Here is a 15425-nt window from a genome sequence, read left to right on the forward strand (position 1 = left end):
AAAGTGAGTAAATCATGACAAGATTTTCGGGTAAACCCTTTGAAAGTTTGTTGAGGTGAGGTGACATTGTGAGAGAAGGGAATATCACTCATTTTCTTCCTGCTCATTAAAATAAAAAGATACTTTAATTTAACACACCCACTCTTTCTGTTATTTTCACTGCATACAAATAAGTACATTGCATTACATACAAATAAATTAATTCATGCCTGACTTACTCCACTGTGATTGGTATGGGTAAGGGAGCTGAACACGCAGCAACCCAGAACTAATCACAGCTGGGGTCAACATTTCTCAAATTTCTTATCTTTCCCAGACAATAATGGATAAAGTGAATCAGTATACATTAATAGAATTTCCTGACAAAAGCACAGATGTTGTCCCAGACAATTGGCTTTTTGGACAAAAGTGCTACTGGCCAAAATACACTCAAGAAAAATTAAAGGTGGCAGTAAAGAGACAAGAGCCTGTACAAGCTGGATGGAAACTATTTGAGCCTGTGCGATTGCTTAAAAAGTGTGGTAAGAATGTTTTTCTTTTTTTTTTATATTATTTATTTTATTATCTCAATGCACTGATAACTATACATGCTTTGCTCAATCGTATATATTATTTATATCTATATTACTAGAAACACTAGAAAAAGCACAGAAGATGCTTAAAAAGTATGTGGACTGTGATATCCACACGTCGGAAATAACTTCTGACGAAGAGGGCCATAATGAAAGAATAAAAAGAAAGAAAAGGTAATTTAAGGTTTAATGATAATAAATATCAAAGACTTTTATAGGTGTTGTCGGTAACGCTTTAGATTACAGCCCGGAAAGTACTGCGGAATTAAGACAAATTTACAGCGTATATACTTACTTTATAGGTCCACTATAATTACCGAAAGTTACATTGTAAAATCGCTTTAATTACGCAGTACTTTCCGGGCTGTAATCTAAAGCGTTACCGTGTTGTCTTATTGAGAAATAATTTTACTGTTTCCCTTTACAGGCCTAATCCACGCTTCCTAAACTTCACAGAGAATGATTCTGACCAGGATGATAATGCACCAAAAAAATCACGGCTCCCAGCTGCCCCCGTAATTGACATTCCAGGTATTATGGAAGTCTAATTAAACTGTTTTTGTAGTTAATTTTAAGAAAAAACTCTTCATGATCATATGTCCCTGAATTTCAAGGCGATTCAAATCTTTAAAAAAAAAAAAAAAAAAACTTTAAAAGTAAATTCCCATTGAATTTAATTTGAAATGCACTGAACCTGTCATAAAATTGGATGGACATATACAGTATATATGGGTTTGTGAAATGGAGCGGCCTTACGGGATGCTGGTCAGGGGCTGTAGCCGACACTGGATGCTGGTCAGGGGCTGTAGCCGACACTGGATGCTGGTCAGGGGCTGTAGCCGACACTGGATGCTGGTCAGGGGCTGTAGCGGTCACTGGATGCTGGTCAGGGGCTGTAGCCGACACTGGATGCTGGTCAGGGGCTGTAGCCGACACTGGATGCTGGTCAGGGGCTGTAGCCGACACTGGATGCTGGTCAGGGGCTGTAGCCGACACTGGATGCTGGTCAGGGGCTGTAGCCGACACTGGATGCTGGTCAGGGGCTGTAGCCGACACTGGATGCTGGTCAGGGGCTGTAGCCGACACTGGATGCTGGTCAGGGGCTGTAGCCGACACTGGATGCTGGTCAGGGGCTGTAGCGGTCACTGGATGCTGGTCAGGGGCTGTAGCCGACACTGGATGCTGGTCAGGGGCTGGAGCCCCTGTAAAAAACTCACAGTAAATGATGAGCAGCTCAGCATAGTCTATATATTGGGCCAGAGAAAACTGTATTCTTTTCTCAGGCATCCTTGAACGAACGGTTAATTTAACCCGTTTCGAAGTGTCCTTAACAGCAACATCATTGAAATCCACTAATTGAGAAAGTTCACAAAAGTCCGCCTTTATTGATTATCAAACATGACTGAATGAATTCAAAGCACACAATTGTATTACGCAAAACCCTGCTGTTAATTTAACTTGATCATAATTATTTCAGAAAGTCACATGATCTTTGAGACCAGTCCAGCTGTCTCAAGCCTCTATTCACTAGGTATGTGTTGCAATGTTATTCTTTAAAAAAAATGTTTTGCCTCTTTTACATTGTATCACAGCTGTTATAATTGCACTTCCAGATCCACAAATCCTGTAATATCCTTTTAGAAATTTATTTAGTCTATAAATAAACTGCACATTTTTCTCAGAAAATCCACACAGGGTACACCAGGGCGGACACCAGGGATCACACCAAAACACGAACACCGAAGCACACCTGGACACACACTACGGCGGACACCAGGGATCACACCAAAACACACACAACGTAGGACTCCTGGGGACACACTACGACAGACACCAGGGATCACACCAAAACACGAACAACGTAGGACTCCTGGGGACACACTACGACAGACACCAGGGATCACACCAAAACACGAACAACGGAGGACACCTGGGCACACACTACGACGGACACCAGGGATCACACCAAAACACGAACAACGGAGGACACCTGGGCACACACTACGGCGGACACCAAGACGCAAACCACGGAGCACACCGGGGCACACTGACTGAACTGGTCAATGGTAATGATCAAAGCTATTTTTTCTATTTTGAAAACAGTTATTTGAAACTTTTTATTAGACCATTAAGTTTCCTAGGGGGGAGATTTATGTTGATTTTATGTTCTTTCTTAATTTTGGAAGACATTATTCTTTTAGGTGGGACTTACAGGCTAAATGTAGGCTACTTATTCACTATAAATGTTGACATCCATCCTAACTTTTCCTGCAATGTCACTTTTTTTTTAAAGAGAGATACATGAACCACAACTCCAGTCCGACTGTCTCAGACATCTTTTCAGGTGATTCTTCAAACTGCTAACCTCTTTAAGACTAATTGTTTTACAGGTGAGTTTTAAGTGTATGAAAAAAACTGTTGTGTTGTTTTCTTCAGAAAATCCAAGTAGAGCACAACAAACACAGAATGAACATACCAACGGTAATAAATCAAAAACAAAAATTCCATTCCAATTTAAACAGTAAACCTGTTCTGCTGATGGTGATTATTAATGAACTAGTAGAGTTTCTCTCTCTTAATACAAATAAAGTATTAATATATTTATTTACTTTATTTGTAGAGTTGTCTCCTTTCAAGAGGAATGTGTTAAAAGCTCTCCTGGAAATTAAGGCAGAGCTGAAAGAGCAGAGGGCAATGATCCAAAAATTACAGGGAGTCCCTCTACCTCAACCAGAAATAGGATGCAGCTTAGGTTTACCTTTACAGTCTCTAGAAGATTTTGATGCTTTGGAGAGGTTGGACGAGACAGAAAAAAACAGATTGGTAAATCTTGTAATGCAATTACACTTAACCTACGCTGTTTGGGAAATATGGAATTTGATTTAATATCCAGGTCTTGATAAGTATGGAAAAAAGAAAACAAAGATTATTGTTTCCAGACGATTGCCCATATTCAGTTTTCATTAAAACAGAAACCATTAGAGATGACTGTACTATACCAAACATAATGCTGAAAATAATGCTGTAGAAACATTTACACTGATATGGTTACTGTAGACTTTGTCAGTTTGAACGAGTCAGGCCATTCTCTGTTGATCTCTCACCTATAGAACTTCACTGGATGTTTTAATTTTTTGGCACCAATCTGAGTAAATGCTAGAGACACTTGTCTGTAAAAATCCCAGGAAATCCACAGAAATAGAAATACTCAAACTAGCATTTGACACCGGAAGCAATCATTTATGTTTGCAAAAAAACAAAACACACACACACAAACACACACACGCACGCACGCACACACGCACACACACACACACACAAACACAGTCTAGAGTCTGTGGATGGAAATACTTTGATGAGAGATTCACAGAGAATGGCAAAAAAAATTGGGAAATGGGAATTAATGTGAACACTGATCTCTTTTTTATTAGTTTTTCCAGCTGTCACTTCTGGGTGGTCATAAACTGGAAGACACAGTAAGGAAAATGTTGAGCCACATTTTGACAAACAATCTGGCTTCATCATTTAACTGGGCAGGACGTGGACAAAAGAGGAGCTTCGAGACCTCAAATCTCTCGAAGATAATGTTCCGTAAGTAATAGACTAACTACTAAAAGAGCTTTTCACACTATCTTTGTTTAACAGTTTTGCCAAATCATTTAGGAAACTCCCCTGCAGTCAATAATTGTATCTCTTAAAACTCATCTTTGATCACCAAAAAGAAAAGGCAAAAGTCAAAGCCCTATGCTGCAATGCGAGTTTAATTTTGTTCCATAATGTTTCAGGTGCATTGAGAAGTACAGCACAAGGTAAAGAGGCTTCCAAGGCAGACTTTTCTGAGGCAGTCAAAAAATGGTTGCGTTACGCTCCAGACAGAGATGGTGGCAGTGGCAGAAGATCATCTGTTATTTAATTGTTAATTTTTTTGTGTCAATCTAAATTAATTACAGTTATTATTATATAGTATATAGTATTGTTATATAGTTTAGGTAATAATTTGTGTATCTAATATCTGTAATTACGGTGACGCATTGCTGCCACTTACATAATATTATTTTTTCCCCTCAATTATGTCGTAATAACGAGATCTTATGTCGTTTTAACGACATCTTTTCTCGTAATAACGAGATCTTATGTCGTTAAAACGACATCTTTTTCTCGTAATAACGAGATGTTATGTCATTAAAACGACATCTTTTTCTCGTAATAACGAGATGTTATGTCGTTAAAACGACATCTTTTTCTCGTAATAACGAGATGTTATGTCGTTAAAACGACATCTTTTTTTGCCCTTATAAGGACATGTGTCATGTACAAAATATGCATTTATCCACATAAAATTGATCACACGTTCAAAAAGCTTAAGCAAATAGTAGCAGCCCCCAATCATGCAAAATTAATCAATAAGGCCCTTTTTTGAAAATATATTTTAAATAGGCCTATAAGTTTTTTTATATATATATTATATAAGATTTATTTTTGTTAATAGGCTATATCTTCATTCATTACCTAGAGATATAATTAACCAAAAAGTAGTCAAAACACATCTAACAGAAAATTTTACAACATTGTGTTCTTATTTTGTTTAATTAACGAAATGTCAATCTTCGTCTTTATAACAGAAGATACAATACAATACAAAAATCTTCTAGATACAGCCTACAATCTTCACATGTATAACGGATTGTCACCTTAAACAGTCCTTTGTGTGGTGGAATAAGCAATGATATATATAAATATATGGTTAGTATTTTAATTTAAATTTAAATTTTACTTTATTATTTTATTAGTTTATTAATTATGCTAACTCAACTAATTAAATGTGAAGAGCTGGATACTAGTTACTAATGAAATAATGTCAGATATTAAATGTAGGCTATTGATTAGAGTTGCCATAGACTAAAGGATTTTTCTAGACTAGTAGTCATTCATTTAAGCAATTAGAACTAATCGCACGTTTATATTCAATGCTGGGTGCATGTACGCTATAGCCTATATTCCGCGCTCAAGCGCATGCATAAAACTTGCCGCAAAGCGCCGGCAAAAGTATGCTAATGATATGATAAATGTATCTGAAAAAAAAATAACGAAGCATTCTAAATCAGTGTAGGCTGCCTGCATACGTATCTCCATACATCTCCGCTGTAATGTATGAGCCTTTCATACGGACAGGATTACATAATCAGATGGTAGTCTATAGCCTACCGTATATGCTTTCGATTGGATTTTTTTTCGTTGGTGGACATTTTTTTGTATAAACTTTATAGTTATATTTCTCATGTTTGTGACTGTGAGGCTTGTCTATACACTGTTTTCCAGTTCATTTTTGAGGCGCGCTCCAATTCACAGAGATCATGAAAGCGTGCCCTGTTCGTTTTATTTTATTTTACAAAAGCACACCGTTTTCTTGTTGTTGTGAGTTTACCCAAATAAAAGTAGTTGCGACTTATGTATTATTATTTTCTGTATGACCAGAAATGGAGTATTTTAAGTTGTTTCCACTGTTGATGGGAAAATGCGAGTGATGCCACCGGCGCCTCCATCCATGTCATATTGCGCGCTCCACACTCCGCACAAACACTTGGATATGCGCTTCATAACAGCAAACATTTATCTAGGTTAACGTTAGAGCGAGCGGCCATGCCAGACGGATAATCCTCTTCATGTTTAACTAATCAAATTCTGTTGCATTTTATTGCGCCAGTTTGAAAAGGGCGGCTGAAACACTTAGCCTATACAGATAAATGCCCAACGCTGGTGTTTTTCTTTAAACAAATTCGTTTAGGCTTTAAAATAAATATTGTTTATGGGCTAATTAATGCCACAATAATTTGTTTATTTTATTGGCTACTTGTATTTTTCATTTTTGTTTTGCATTGAATACCATTGAATATTTGCATTGAATGCATTGAATATTTGCTGTGCACCGCAATGCCATCCTCCCATAGAAAGACACGTTAAGAGCCACCTATTTTCTTTATAATAAAGGGTTTCTGTGGAAGGACAACATATTCTTTATTACTGAAGCTTTTTCTTTATTATAAGGGTGTATTATTCCATTAAAAAAGTACTGTTTATAAGGTGACAATCCGTTATACATCTTGAAGATTTTTGTATTGTATTGTAGGCTATCTTCTGTTATAAAGACGAAGATTGACATTTCGTTAATTAAACAAAATAAGAACACAATGTTGTAAAAAATAAACAACTTAGGCTATGTTCTGTTAGATGTGTTTTGACTACTTTTTGTTTAATTATATCTCTATGTAATGAAGATGAAGATATAGCCTATTAACAAAAATAAATCTTATTAGGCCTATATAATATATCATATTAAAAAAAACATATAAAATATAAAAAAGCCTATATAAAATATATTTTCAAAAAAGGGCCTCATTGATTAATTTCATGATTGGGGGCTGCTACTATTTGCTTAAGCTTTTTGAACGTGTGATAAAGGCGCGATAGGCTGTCAATTTTATGTGGATAAAGGCATATTTTGTACATGACTACACATGTCCTTATAAGGGCAAAAAAGATGTCGTTTTAACGACATAACATCTCGTTATTACGAGAAAAATATGTCGTTTTAACGACATAAGATCTCGTTATTACGAGAAAAAGATGTCGTTTTAACGACATAAGATCTCGTTATTACGAGAAAAGATGTCGTTTTAACGACATAAGATCTCGTTATTACGAGAAAAAGATGTCGTTTTAACGACATAAGATCTCGTTATTACGACATAATTGGGGGAAAAAAATAATATGTATGTGGCAGCAATGCGTCACCGTATGTAATAACTAATCTGTATAGGCCAACATGTTTCTCAATTGTTAAAATACTGATAAATTGTGTATACTTTGAGTTGTTAAATTAATTATAAGTATATTATATGTTTATTGAAATTATATTAAAAATATTATATGTAATATTACAGTATAACACTCTTGGCTTTTTACTGAAATATTTAAGGTTTAAACATTTTTAAATTACCCCAGGCTGTTTCAGTGAGAAAAGTTCTATAGGGTAAATAATCAACTAAATGAGGTAGGCTACAAATATAATGTTACATTGCTTGTAGTTATAATTGTTTGAACTATTATGCTAACAGATATTGTGGTCAACAATATATTTTATTTATTCATTTTATTTCTCTAGGTCTATTTTTAGGTATTTGCCAGCAATGAGACTGACACCATACAGCAGAGTTATTCGTTCCACTTAAAGGTATTTATGCATGCATGTATATCTATACTTGTTTACTTATTAATGCTAAATGGTTCAGGGGCTCAACAACTTTAGGCATGCAAGTTTTTTTTAAACAAAAATCTCATTTTAACCCACTACCTATTATACATGCATAGCAGCAAATATAAATAACGACAAAAGCAATAGCCTACTTTGTGTGAAAAAACAACAACTTTTCAACCATTGTGGTTTACCTGACCGTTTTTTCTTTGTGAGGAAAAACTGTGTCTTTGTACTTTGCAGGATTTATAGGTTGATTATATCTCGAAAGCTCATCACTCACTTGACCAGTGGATTTGGATTTCAGCCGTGCAGGTCGTAGGAATAGACGAGATGGTGGAAGACAACTGAGAGTTCGTAGGAAGCGTCATAGGAAGCATAGGAACTCGAACTTGAGGTAGGCTATTCTAGACAAAACATACACATTTTTTTTAAACAAAAATCTCATTTTAACCCACTACATATTATACATGCATAGCAGCAAATATAAATAACGACAAAAGCAATAGCCTACTTTGTGTGAAAAAACAACAACTTTTCAACCGTTGTGGTTTACCTGACCGTTTTTTCTTTGTGAGGAAAAACTGTGTCTTTGTACTTTGCAGGATTTATAGGTTGATTATATCTCGAAAGCTCATCACTCACTTGACCAGTGGATTTGGATTTCAGCCGTGCAGGTCGTAGGAATAGACGAGATGGTGGAAGACAACTGAGAGTTCGTAGGAAGCGTCATAGGAAGCATAGGAACTCGAACTTGAGGTAGGCTATTCTAGACAAAACATACACGCTGATTGGTCGTTCTTAAATGAGCGCGGGCTGAATGAACCAATGACGCTTATCTATTTTTATTTTATTTGATATTCTCCAGCTGAATGCAGATCTCCAGATGCTGACCTGGAACTACAGATGTAGCCTACTACTGTACACCACACCAACCTCTCTGCTTTTGCAGATGGCTTATTACTATCATGTTAAGGTATTATAATAGCAAAACTGAGCACCTGTGACAGTTTTTTTTTTTTTTTTTTTTTTTGGAATTGCAAACTTTTTTCTCTTTTTGTCTCCAACAACACAAGTTACACCTTTTTGGACAAATTTTGCATATATAGATTGCTTGGAATACAAACAATATTGCATGTCCGATTGAAATGCGAAAAGATTTAGCAAGTGTGAACTGCAAAAAAAACAAAAACAAAAATACATTAAATACGAATTTTACAAATCCGTTTGTGGTTCCTACTCGAATCGCATTTCTCAAAATCTTCTGAGTCTGACTGCTCTGGCCTTAGCTCTCTACGTGCAAGATTACGGAAATCCCAAAAATGCACTTAACATTAACGCGCGAGAACACTACGTGCTACTTAAGAGTCGCTGTCCATTTGCGAAGTCCTGAAAATGATATAATCGTATCCGTGAACGTTTAACCTAATAATCGTCATCAGATGTGTATTAGCAATCAAGACAAGTGTATATAAAGCACTACATGATTTACTATTACTCCAGAGCACTCGTAGATCTACGATGATTTACGATGATTTTGCGAAACAGACATATTAGTAATATATTAAAGGATTAGTTCAGTTTCAAATAAAAAATTCCTGACAATTTACTCACCCCCATGTCATCCAAGATGTCCATGTCTTTCTTTCAAGGTTTTTGAGGAAAACATTACAGGATTTCTCACCATATAATGGAGCAAATGTTATACCACGTACTGGACATTGAAGTACGCCACCCACGTACTAAGTATTTATTCACGTGAAATTTCTCGGTACTAACAACACATATGAGATCATTAAACGACAAATTAAACCCAATGTACTAATCGATTGCTGTACACGGTATTTAATTATTATTTGTTATTTAACACATATATCTACAAACTCCACTGTCAACGGTTTTGCTATAATAATACATCATAGGCTATAATACTGTATGTAATTATAAATGTCAAGGACATTTTGTACATTGAATTGCATTTGGTTGAGGCTTAGAAAGAATGCCTGAATGTGGAATGTCTGTGTATTTTGAGTGTAAATGCTTTTTTCTATATTACTCTTAGGGTTTGTATACAGAAGATTTAAAAATGTATTTGTAAATGTATATTTTGTATAAATAATAAAGCAATGTTAACTGAATGTGACGTGTGTTTAATAAATGATTACCTATACAGACTAATTTATCAAATAAGTGATAGATTTTTAAAACAAGTAGAAAATGTGTTTATAATAACGCAATTTACACAATTGAAATCAACATCCTTTTAACGTTAGGTAAGCAAACCAATTAGATCGATTTTATGTTGATTCTATAACGTAATTTCAACAACTTGAAATCAACATCGTTTCAACGTTAGGAAAGCAAACCAATTGCGTTGATTTTCCGTTAGTTTTGAATGGCGTGTCTGACGTTGATTCAACGTTAATTCGATGAGCAAAGTGATGCCGGATCAACGTCGGAGATCAACGTTGTTTCGATGTCACGAGAAACGTCGTTTCCACGTTGATTCAATGTCAGTTTGCTATCTGGGTAGTGGTCCATCCAGTAGTTAAGAGCCTGAATTGTTTATAGTAATTCTGAAATTTAGTGCACATGAGTGAAAAAAAAAAAATACAGCACAGAAGAATGTCTATTTTTGCGTGAGATTTCTTTGTTGAGCGTGAGAGCGTGAGATTGAGGCTGAATGCGTGACTGTCACGCGAGATGCGTGAGAGTTGGCAACCCTGCCACTATAACTCTCAGATCACCCTGAGTATTAACCGAAGTAATCCTCTGCTCTGCAGAGAGACCAGATCGGGGAGTAGCAGAGGGGACTCCACTTTTTTCAAGCTTTAAGAGTCTCGATCTCAACATCGTGAATGGTCATGTTCCCGCAGTGGGAGCAATAATCATCAACAAACGCTGTTTTAGCATGCTTACAGCCCAGGCATGTGAGGCAGTGATTGTGGCTGTCAGACGGGGCCAGGAAACGGCCGCATTCAGAAACAGATGTGTGGAACGCCATCTTAAAAAAAACACACACACAACGTCACCCATGCAGGGGCGCTGCTAAGGATTTTGGGCCCCATGAAAAGAATCTTGACAGGGCCCCCAACACAGCTGAGACTTTTTTCATATTAATTTACATTAAATCATGGTTTATGGTATTTTGACCATTGTCACAGGCGGTCCACTAACAATTTAGGCCTACTTACAAACCCACCTTTTCTTGTGAAATATTGGGTAACATACTGTCAACCCTTTGCCTCTTTCCAGGGTTTCCCCAGGTTTGATCACCCCAAATTTAAGACTTTTTTAAGACCTTTTTAAGACCACTTTAATGAAAATTAAGACCTACATCGCATCCATTATGCAGTCGTAAAACACCAGATCAAATCCCAATAATGACTATTACTAACAAACGTTTTAATTAAAAATACATTTATTATAAAAAAAAAACTCATTCAACAACACACTGCAAAGTGATGTTTTTGGTAAATATCAAACATTCATAACAATAAACAGATAAACTAACTTTTCAAATCGTCTTAGTAAAGTTTCTCAGCATTCAAATTGCTTCAACCATTGCTTCAGAGGGGTAGACAGATAGGTAAGAGAGATATAGATAGTAGGGGTGTAACGGTTCACAAAATTCACGGTTCGGTTCAATACGATACACTTTTGTCACGGTTTGGTACGTTTTCGATACAGCAAAAAGAAATAAATGCGAGAGAATTTTTTTTATTTTTTTTTATTTATTAAAACTAACACACTTTGACCAATGATGGAGCTATAATAGACTCTTCTTAGGAGCATAAACAAAACAGCTCCTTGGAAAAAATGAAATGTAACCTAATATTGTAGTAGTTATAAACAAAGGTCTATTTTTAGTTCAGATTAACATTTGAGGGCAGCAATTGTATTCATAATGTCAAAATAAAACCAACGTAACGTTACTTGAAAGCATTATAGCCTACTATTCCTGCCAAACTTCCATGGTTGCAGTTAGTGTTACTACAGTAAATCCATGGTGAATGTTGCTGATCTGTGGACACTGGATAGTTCATTCATGGCACAATGTTTCTTCCTGGCTTCCACGCTCTGTTTGATCCGTTAAAAACGGAGAAATGTGAATGTTTCTCACTAGATCTTACAGCGTTGTTATTGCTTCTGTGGCGAATTCAAATGATTTATTTTCTGGATCTCTTATTACCGCTGTGTAACAGTGTCGCTTGATCAAGATCGCTCGCGCTGCACTGGTCCAAACTGATAAGCGGTCCTTTAACCACACAATAACGAGTAGCCCAGTTTCGTTCCGCTTACATTACGTTTGCACATTTGATGTTGGACATTGGACAATGTTGTGGTCGCGCCGGCGTCTCTTACATATGAGCGCGCTTGCCACGCGCAACGCGCATTTGAGGCATTTTCACTTCCTCTTCCGTCAAGTTGATATTTATTTGTGTTGCCTGGATACAATTTGTGCGGACTGAACCATTTTATGATAATCGAGAGGGGGAGAGGGGCCCACGGACGTTTGTGTTTCCTAAACAAATAAAAAAAATTGACACCAGGAAACAGCAAATAGAATAATTTAAAGTTAATAATTTTTACTATCAAATATATTTTTTTAGCACCACAATTTTATTGGGGGCTTCTCTGGGCCCCCTCTTAGTCATGGGCCCCGAGAATCGTCATCGTTTACCACCCCCCACCCCCCCCCCCCCCCCCCCTTTACAGCGCCCCAGGGTCCGTGTAACGCTTTGCAGTTCTTTGTTCAATTTGAAATTTAATAATCAGAAATGAGAAAACGGCCCCTTTATTCGTTTTTCGTTTTTTCAAAAAAACGAAAAAACGAGATTTCGGCTTGATTTTTCGTTTTTTGGTTCACACAGGCAAAAAAACGAATAAATGACTTCAAAATTCGTTTTCCACATCTGGGCGGCCTGACACGCCCCCTTCCGCCGATTGGTCAAGCAAATCTGAGCATGTGACGTCATCAGTTGTCGCTCAGGGGTGCGTTTCCCGAAAGCATCGTTGGCCAACTATGGTCGCAAGTTCATCGCAATGTCCATTGAACTCTATTGGTAACGACGGAACTTGCGACCATAGTTGGCCAACGATGCTTTCGGGAAACGCACCCCAGGTCTGTTCAACAAAATAATAGTCCTCTACTATGGCCTATGGCTACAGATTCTTAAACTGTACAGGGCAGGTCCGGGCTTTCTTCTGTGCAACTTTACACGTTTCACAGAAATCATTACATCAGAAATATTAATTATTAATCTGCCACCAGCCTGTTTTATTTAGCTGTGTGCAGGGACGCGGGAAGTGGGGGTGCTGGGGGTGCTGCAGCCCCCTCTGTTTTCACAGAATTGTAAATGCAACGCATATGTTTGTTCATTAAAATGTATAAATTTTTAGCATTTAGTCATGTATTTGTAATAAACACTTTAAGTGGGCTATTTAAAAATTGTTATTTATATGTTAAATTATGTTTTTAAAACATAAGCGCAGAGTGTTACCTAATATTGTGTGTGTGTCGAAAGAATTTGTCCGCAGCTGCTCAAAAAAAACAAAAAAAAAAACACTGTCAGTGTTTTGTAAGGATAGTAGCCTACTAGGCAGGTTTTTTGTGTTCATTTCTTTATTTATATTATCGGTTTAATATCAGACAATATTTTCACGGACCGGCCTTTAAGGTGTGGCGGATAAATAGCCTACAACAAAATAAAATGATAGCCTACGACCGGCATAAAAAACTGGGGTATTTTTTAAATAACAAACGTGAATCCAATGTGTAGGCCTATACTCGCAACTTTATTAGCAGCGTCCTCGTACATCGCGCCTAAAGACAACTGAGAAAGCCTGAACACAAAATAAAATGCCCCCCAAAAGAAAATAAATCTCCATGTTTTCGGTGCTGACGCGTTCATGTAACATAGGCACCTAAAAACTGTCACAAAGAACATGCAAAATGAATGATTATGAATATGTAAAATATAGCAGGAGACATTTTAATTGTTTACTAATAAAACAGTTATTTTTTATGTCAGTGTCGGCTAGACAGATGAAGTTGACGACTCGCGATCTTCGCAGCGCCAGAGAGAAATGCACTTTTCATACGAATTACATAAGCAGCGCAGTCTGTTTTCTTTCGTTTTGAAGTGTTCTGCTTAAAGTAGACATTTTAAGCTATCTGTCTCAGGTCTGTGAGGCAATAGGCTACCTTATAGGCCTACGCTGAGTTTCGGTTCATTTATGAGACGAGCTCCAGGTTCGCCAGCGCCTCCGTGTCCTGATTATCTTTTCTAATAGCCTTCTTATTTATTAAAACCAGACAATTTTTTGATGAAACATCGATTAAAATTAAGATACAATTAATATAAAACGAAATTAAATTTAAAGACAGGCTTTGTGCTTTCAGTTTGAGGTCTCTGTGAAAGTTTTAAAACATTCTTTTAGTGCCGCTTTAGAGCGCTCACGTTCGTAGCGGAGAACTGTCCCGTCTGTAACATTTTTTTTGTGTGTGTGTGAAATAAATTTCTAAATAAATGCGACTTAGTCCAGTGCGACTTAGGCTATATGTGTTTTTTCTTCCTTTTTATGCATCTATATTTCTTACAACTTATTTGCTTTTCCTGGGTGAGTCGGAATGAACTGCTATGTTAAATTTATTAATAACATGAACAAACCAACGGCCGGGATTTTCCCATATTGAATTTCAATTTGTCTTTTACCAAACGTCATCGTGGGTAAAACTAACAGTGGGTAAATTGTTAATTTTCATTCTTGTGAGAACTAACCCTTAAGTCAAAAAAGGCGCAAAGAAGCGTGAGTTCATAACGTTAGTTGGGCACGCAAATGGGAGACGACGGGCACGACAGCTAATATAATTTTTGTATTCCAATAATAGCTAACGTTAGTTAGCTATTTATTTATTTTTATCCATGATGATATAGCGTTTCCAGAACTTCCAAAAATGGGTAAAAAATATAGAAATAACAGCTGTAATAGGGTCTATACTAAAATTCATTAAATAGTAAAATAAATTCAAATGATTTTGAATTCAGGGTATTTTTCAAAATTTCAAGTTTCACTTAATTTTGTAGTACATTTGTCATTTATAATTAGTCATATTTCCAAATATTTTCTAATTGTGTTTTGTTTTGTTTAGATGCCTTACAACAGCAGGCGGCAGAGGAAAAAGGAGGCCTCAGAGCCTCAGAGTTTATTTTTTTCTGTTTCGGTACAAAGATGGCTCCGTTACGCCCCTGAACGGCTTGGGGGTATTTTGTGGTGGAAACCCCTGAGTTCATTAGAATTACGGTACGGTATTTTACCCAAGTAACGTTAGAGGTAAGTGTGCCTATTAGAGCAGCCCCTTCTCTGCCTACGTTTTAATTGTTTTAAAACCTACCCATTTTATTTAGTATATTGATTATTTTCTTTGGTTGGTGTTATTAATTTATATCTGAGTTCTGATTTCTGTTCTAGTTCTTTTTTTATGGTTACTCAGCTATGTTGCTCTTATTTTTGTTTTATTTTATAATGCATGTTATATCTTTTTTTTTATAGAATGCATGCTATATTGTTTAATGTTGTTCTTCTGTAAAGTACTT

General features: G+C 36.5%; 1 protein-coding gene across 1 annotated transcript; it reads left to right on the forward strand.

Annotated features, from left to right (window-relative positions):
• The first annotated feature begins 1580 nt into the window (after positions 1 to 1580).
• LOC307164834 (uncharacterized protein) lies at positions 1581 to 10202 on the forward strand. The gene is made up of 6 exons (XM_079881996.1): positions 1581 to 2103; positions 2255 to 2638; positions 2866 to 2916; positions 3009 to 4163; positions 4358 to 4381; positions 7735 to 10202. Exons 1-4 carry the CDS (start codon positions 2058 to 2060, stop codon positions 3095 to 3097), a joined length of 570 nt encoding a protein of 189 aa, XP_079738122.1. The 5' UTR covers positions 1581 to 2057; the 3' UTR covers positions 3098 to 4163; positions 4358 to 4381; positions 7735 to 10202.
• Positions 10203 to 15425: the final 5223 nt, after the last annotated feature.

The sequence above is a fragment of the Squalius cephalus genome (genome assembly GCF_949319135.1).
Source record: "Squalius cephalus genome assembly, chromosome: 1".
NCBI classification, from domain to species: domain Eukaryota; kingdom Metazoa; phylum Chordata; class Actinopteri; order Cypriniformes; family Leuciscidae; genus Squalius; species Squalius cephalus.

Excerpts from the sequence above, each read along its gene's own strand:
- LOC307164834 (XM_079881996.1), top strand. The coding sequence starts at position 2,058 with ATGATCTTTGAGACCAGTCCAGCTGTCTCAAGCCTCTATTCACTAG. Across the intron at positions 2,104-2,254 it reads CTCAAGCCTCTATTCACTAG|AAAATCCACACAGGGTACAC; the intron begins GTATGTGTTGCA and ends CATTTTTCTCAG. Across the intron at positions 2,917-3,008 it reads TGTCTCAGACATCTTTTCAG|AAAATCCAAGTAGAGCACAA; the intron begins GTGATTCTTCAA and ends TGTTTTCTTCAG.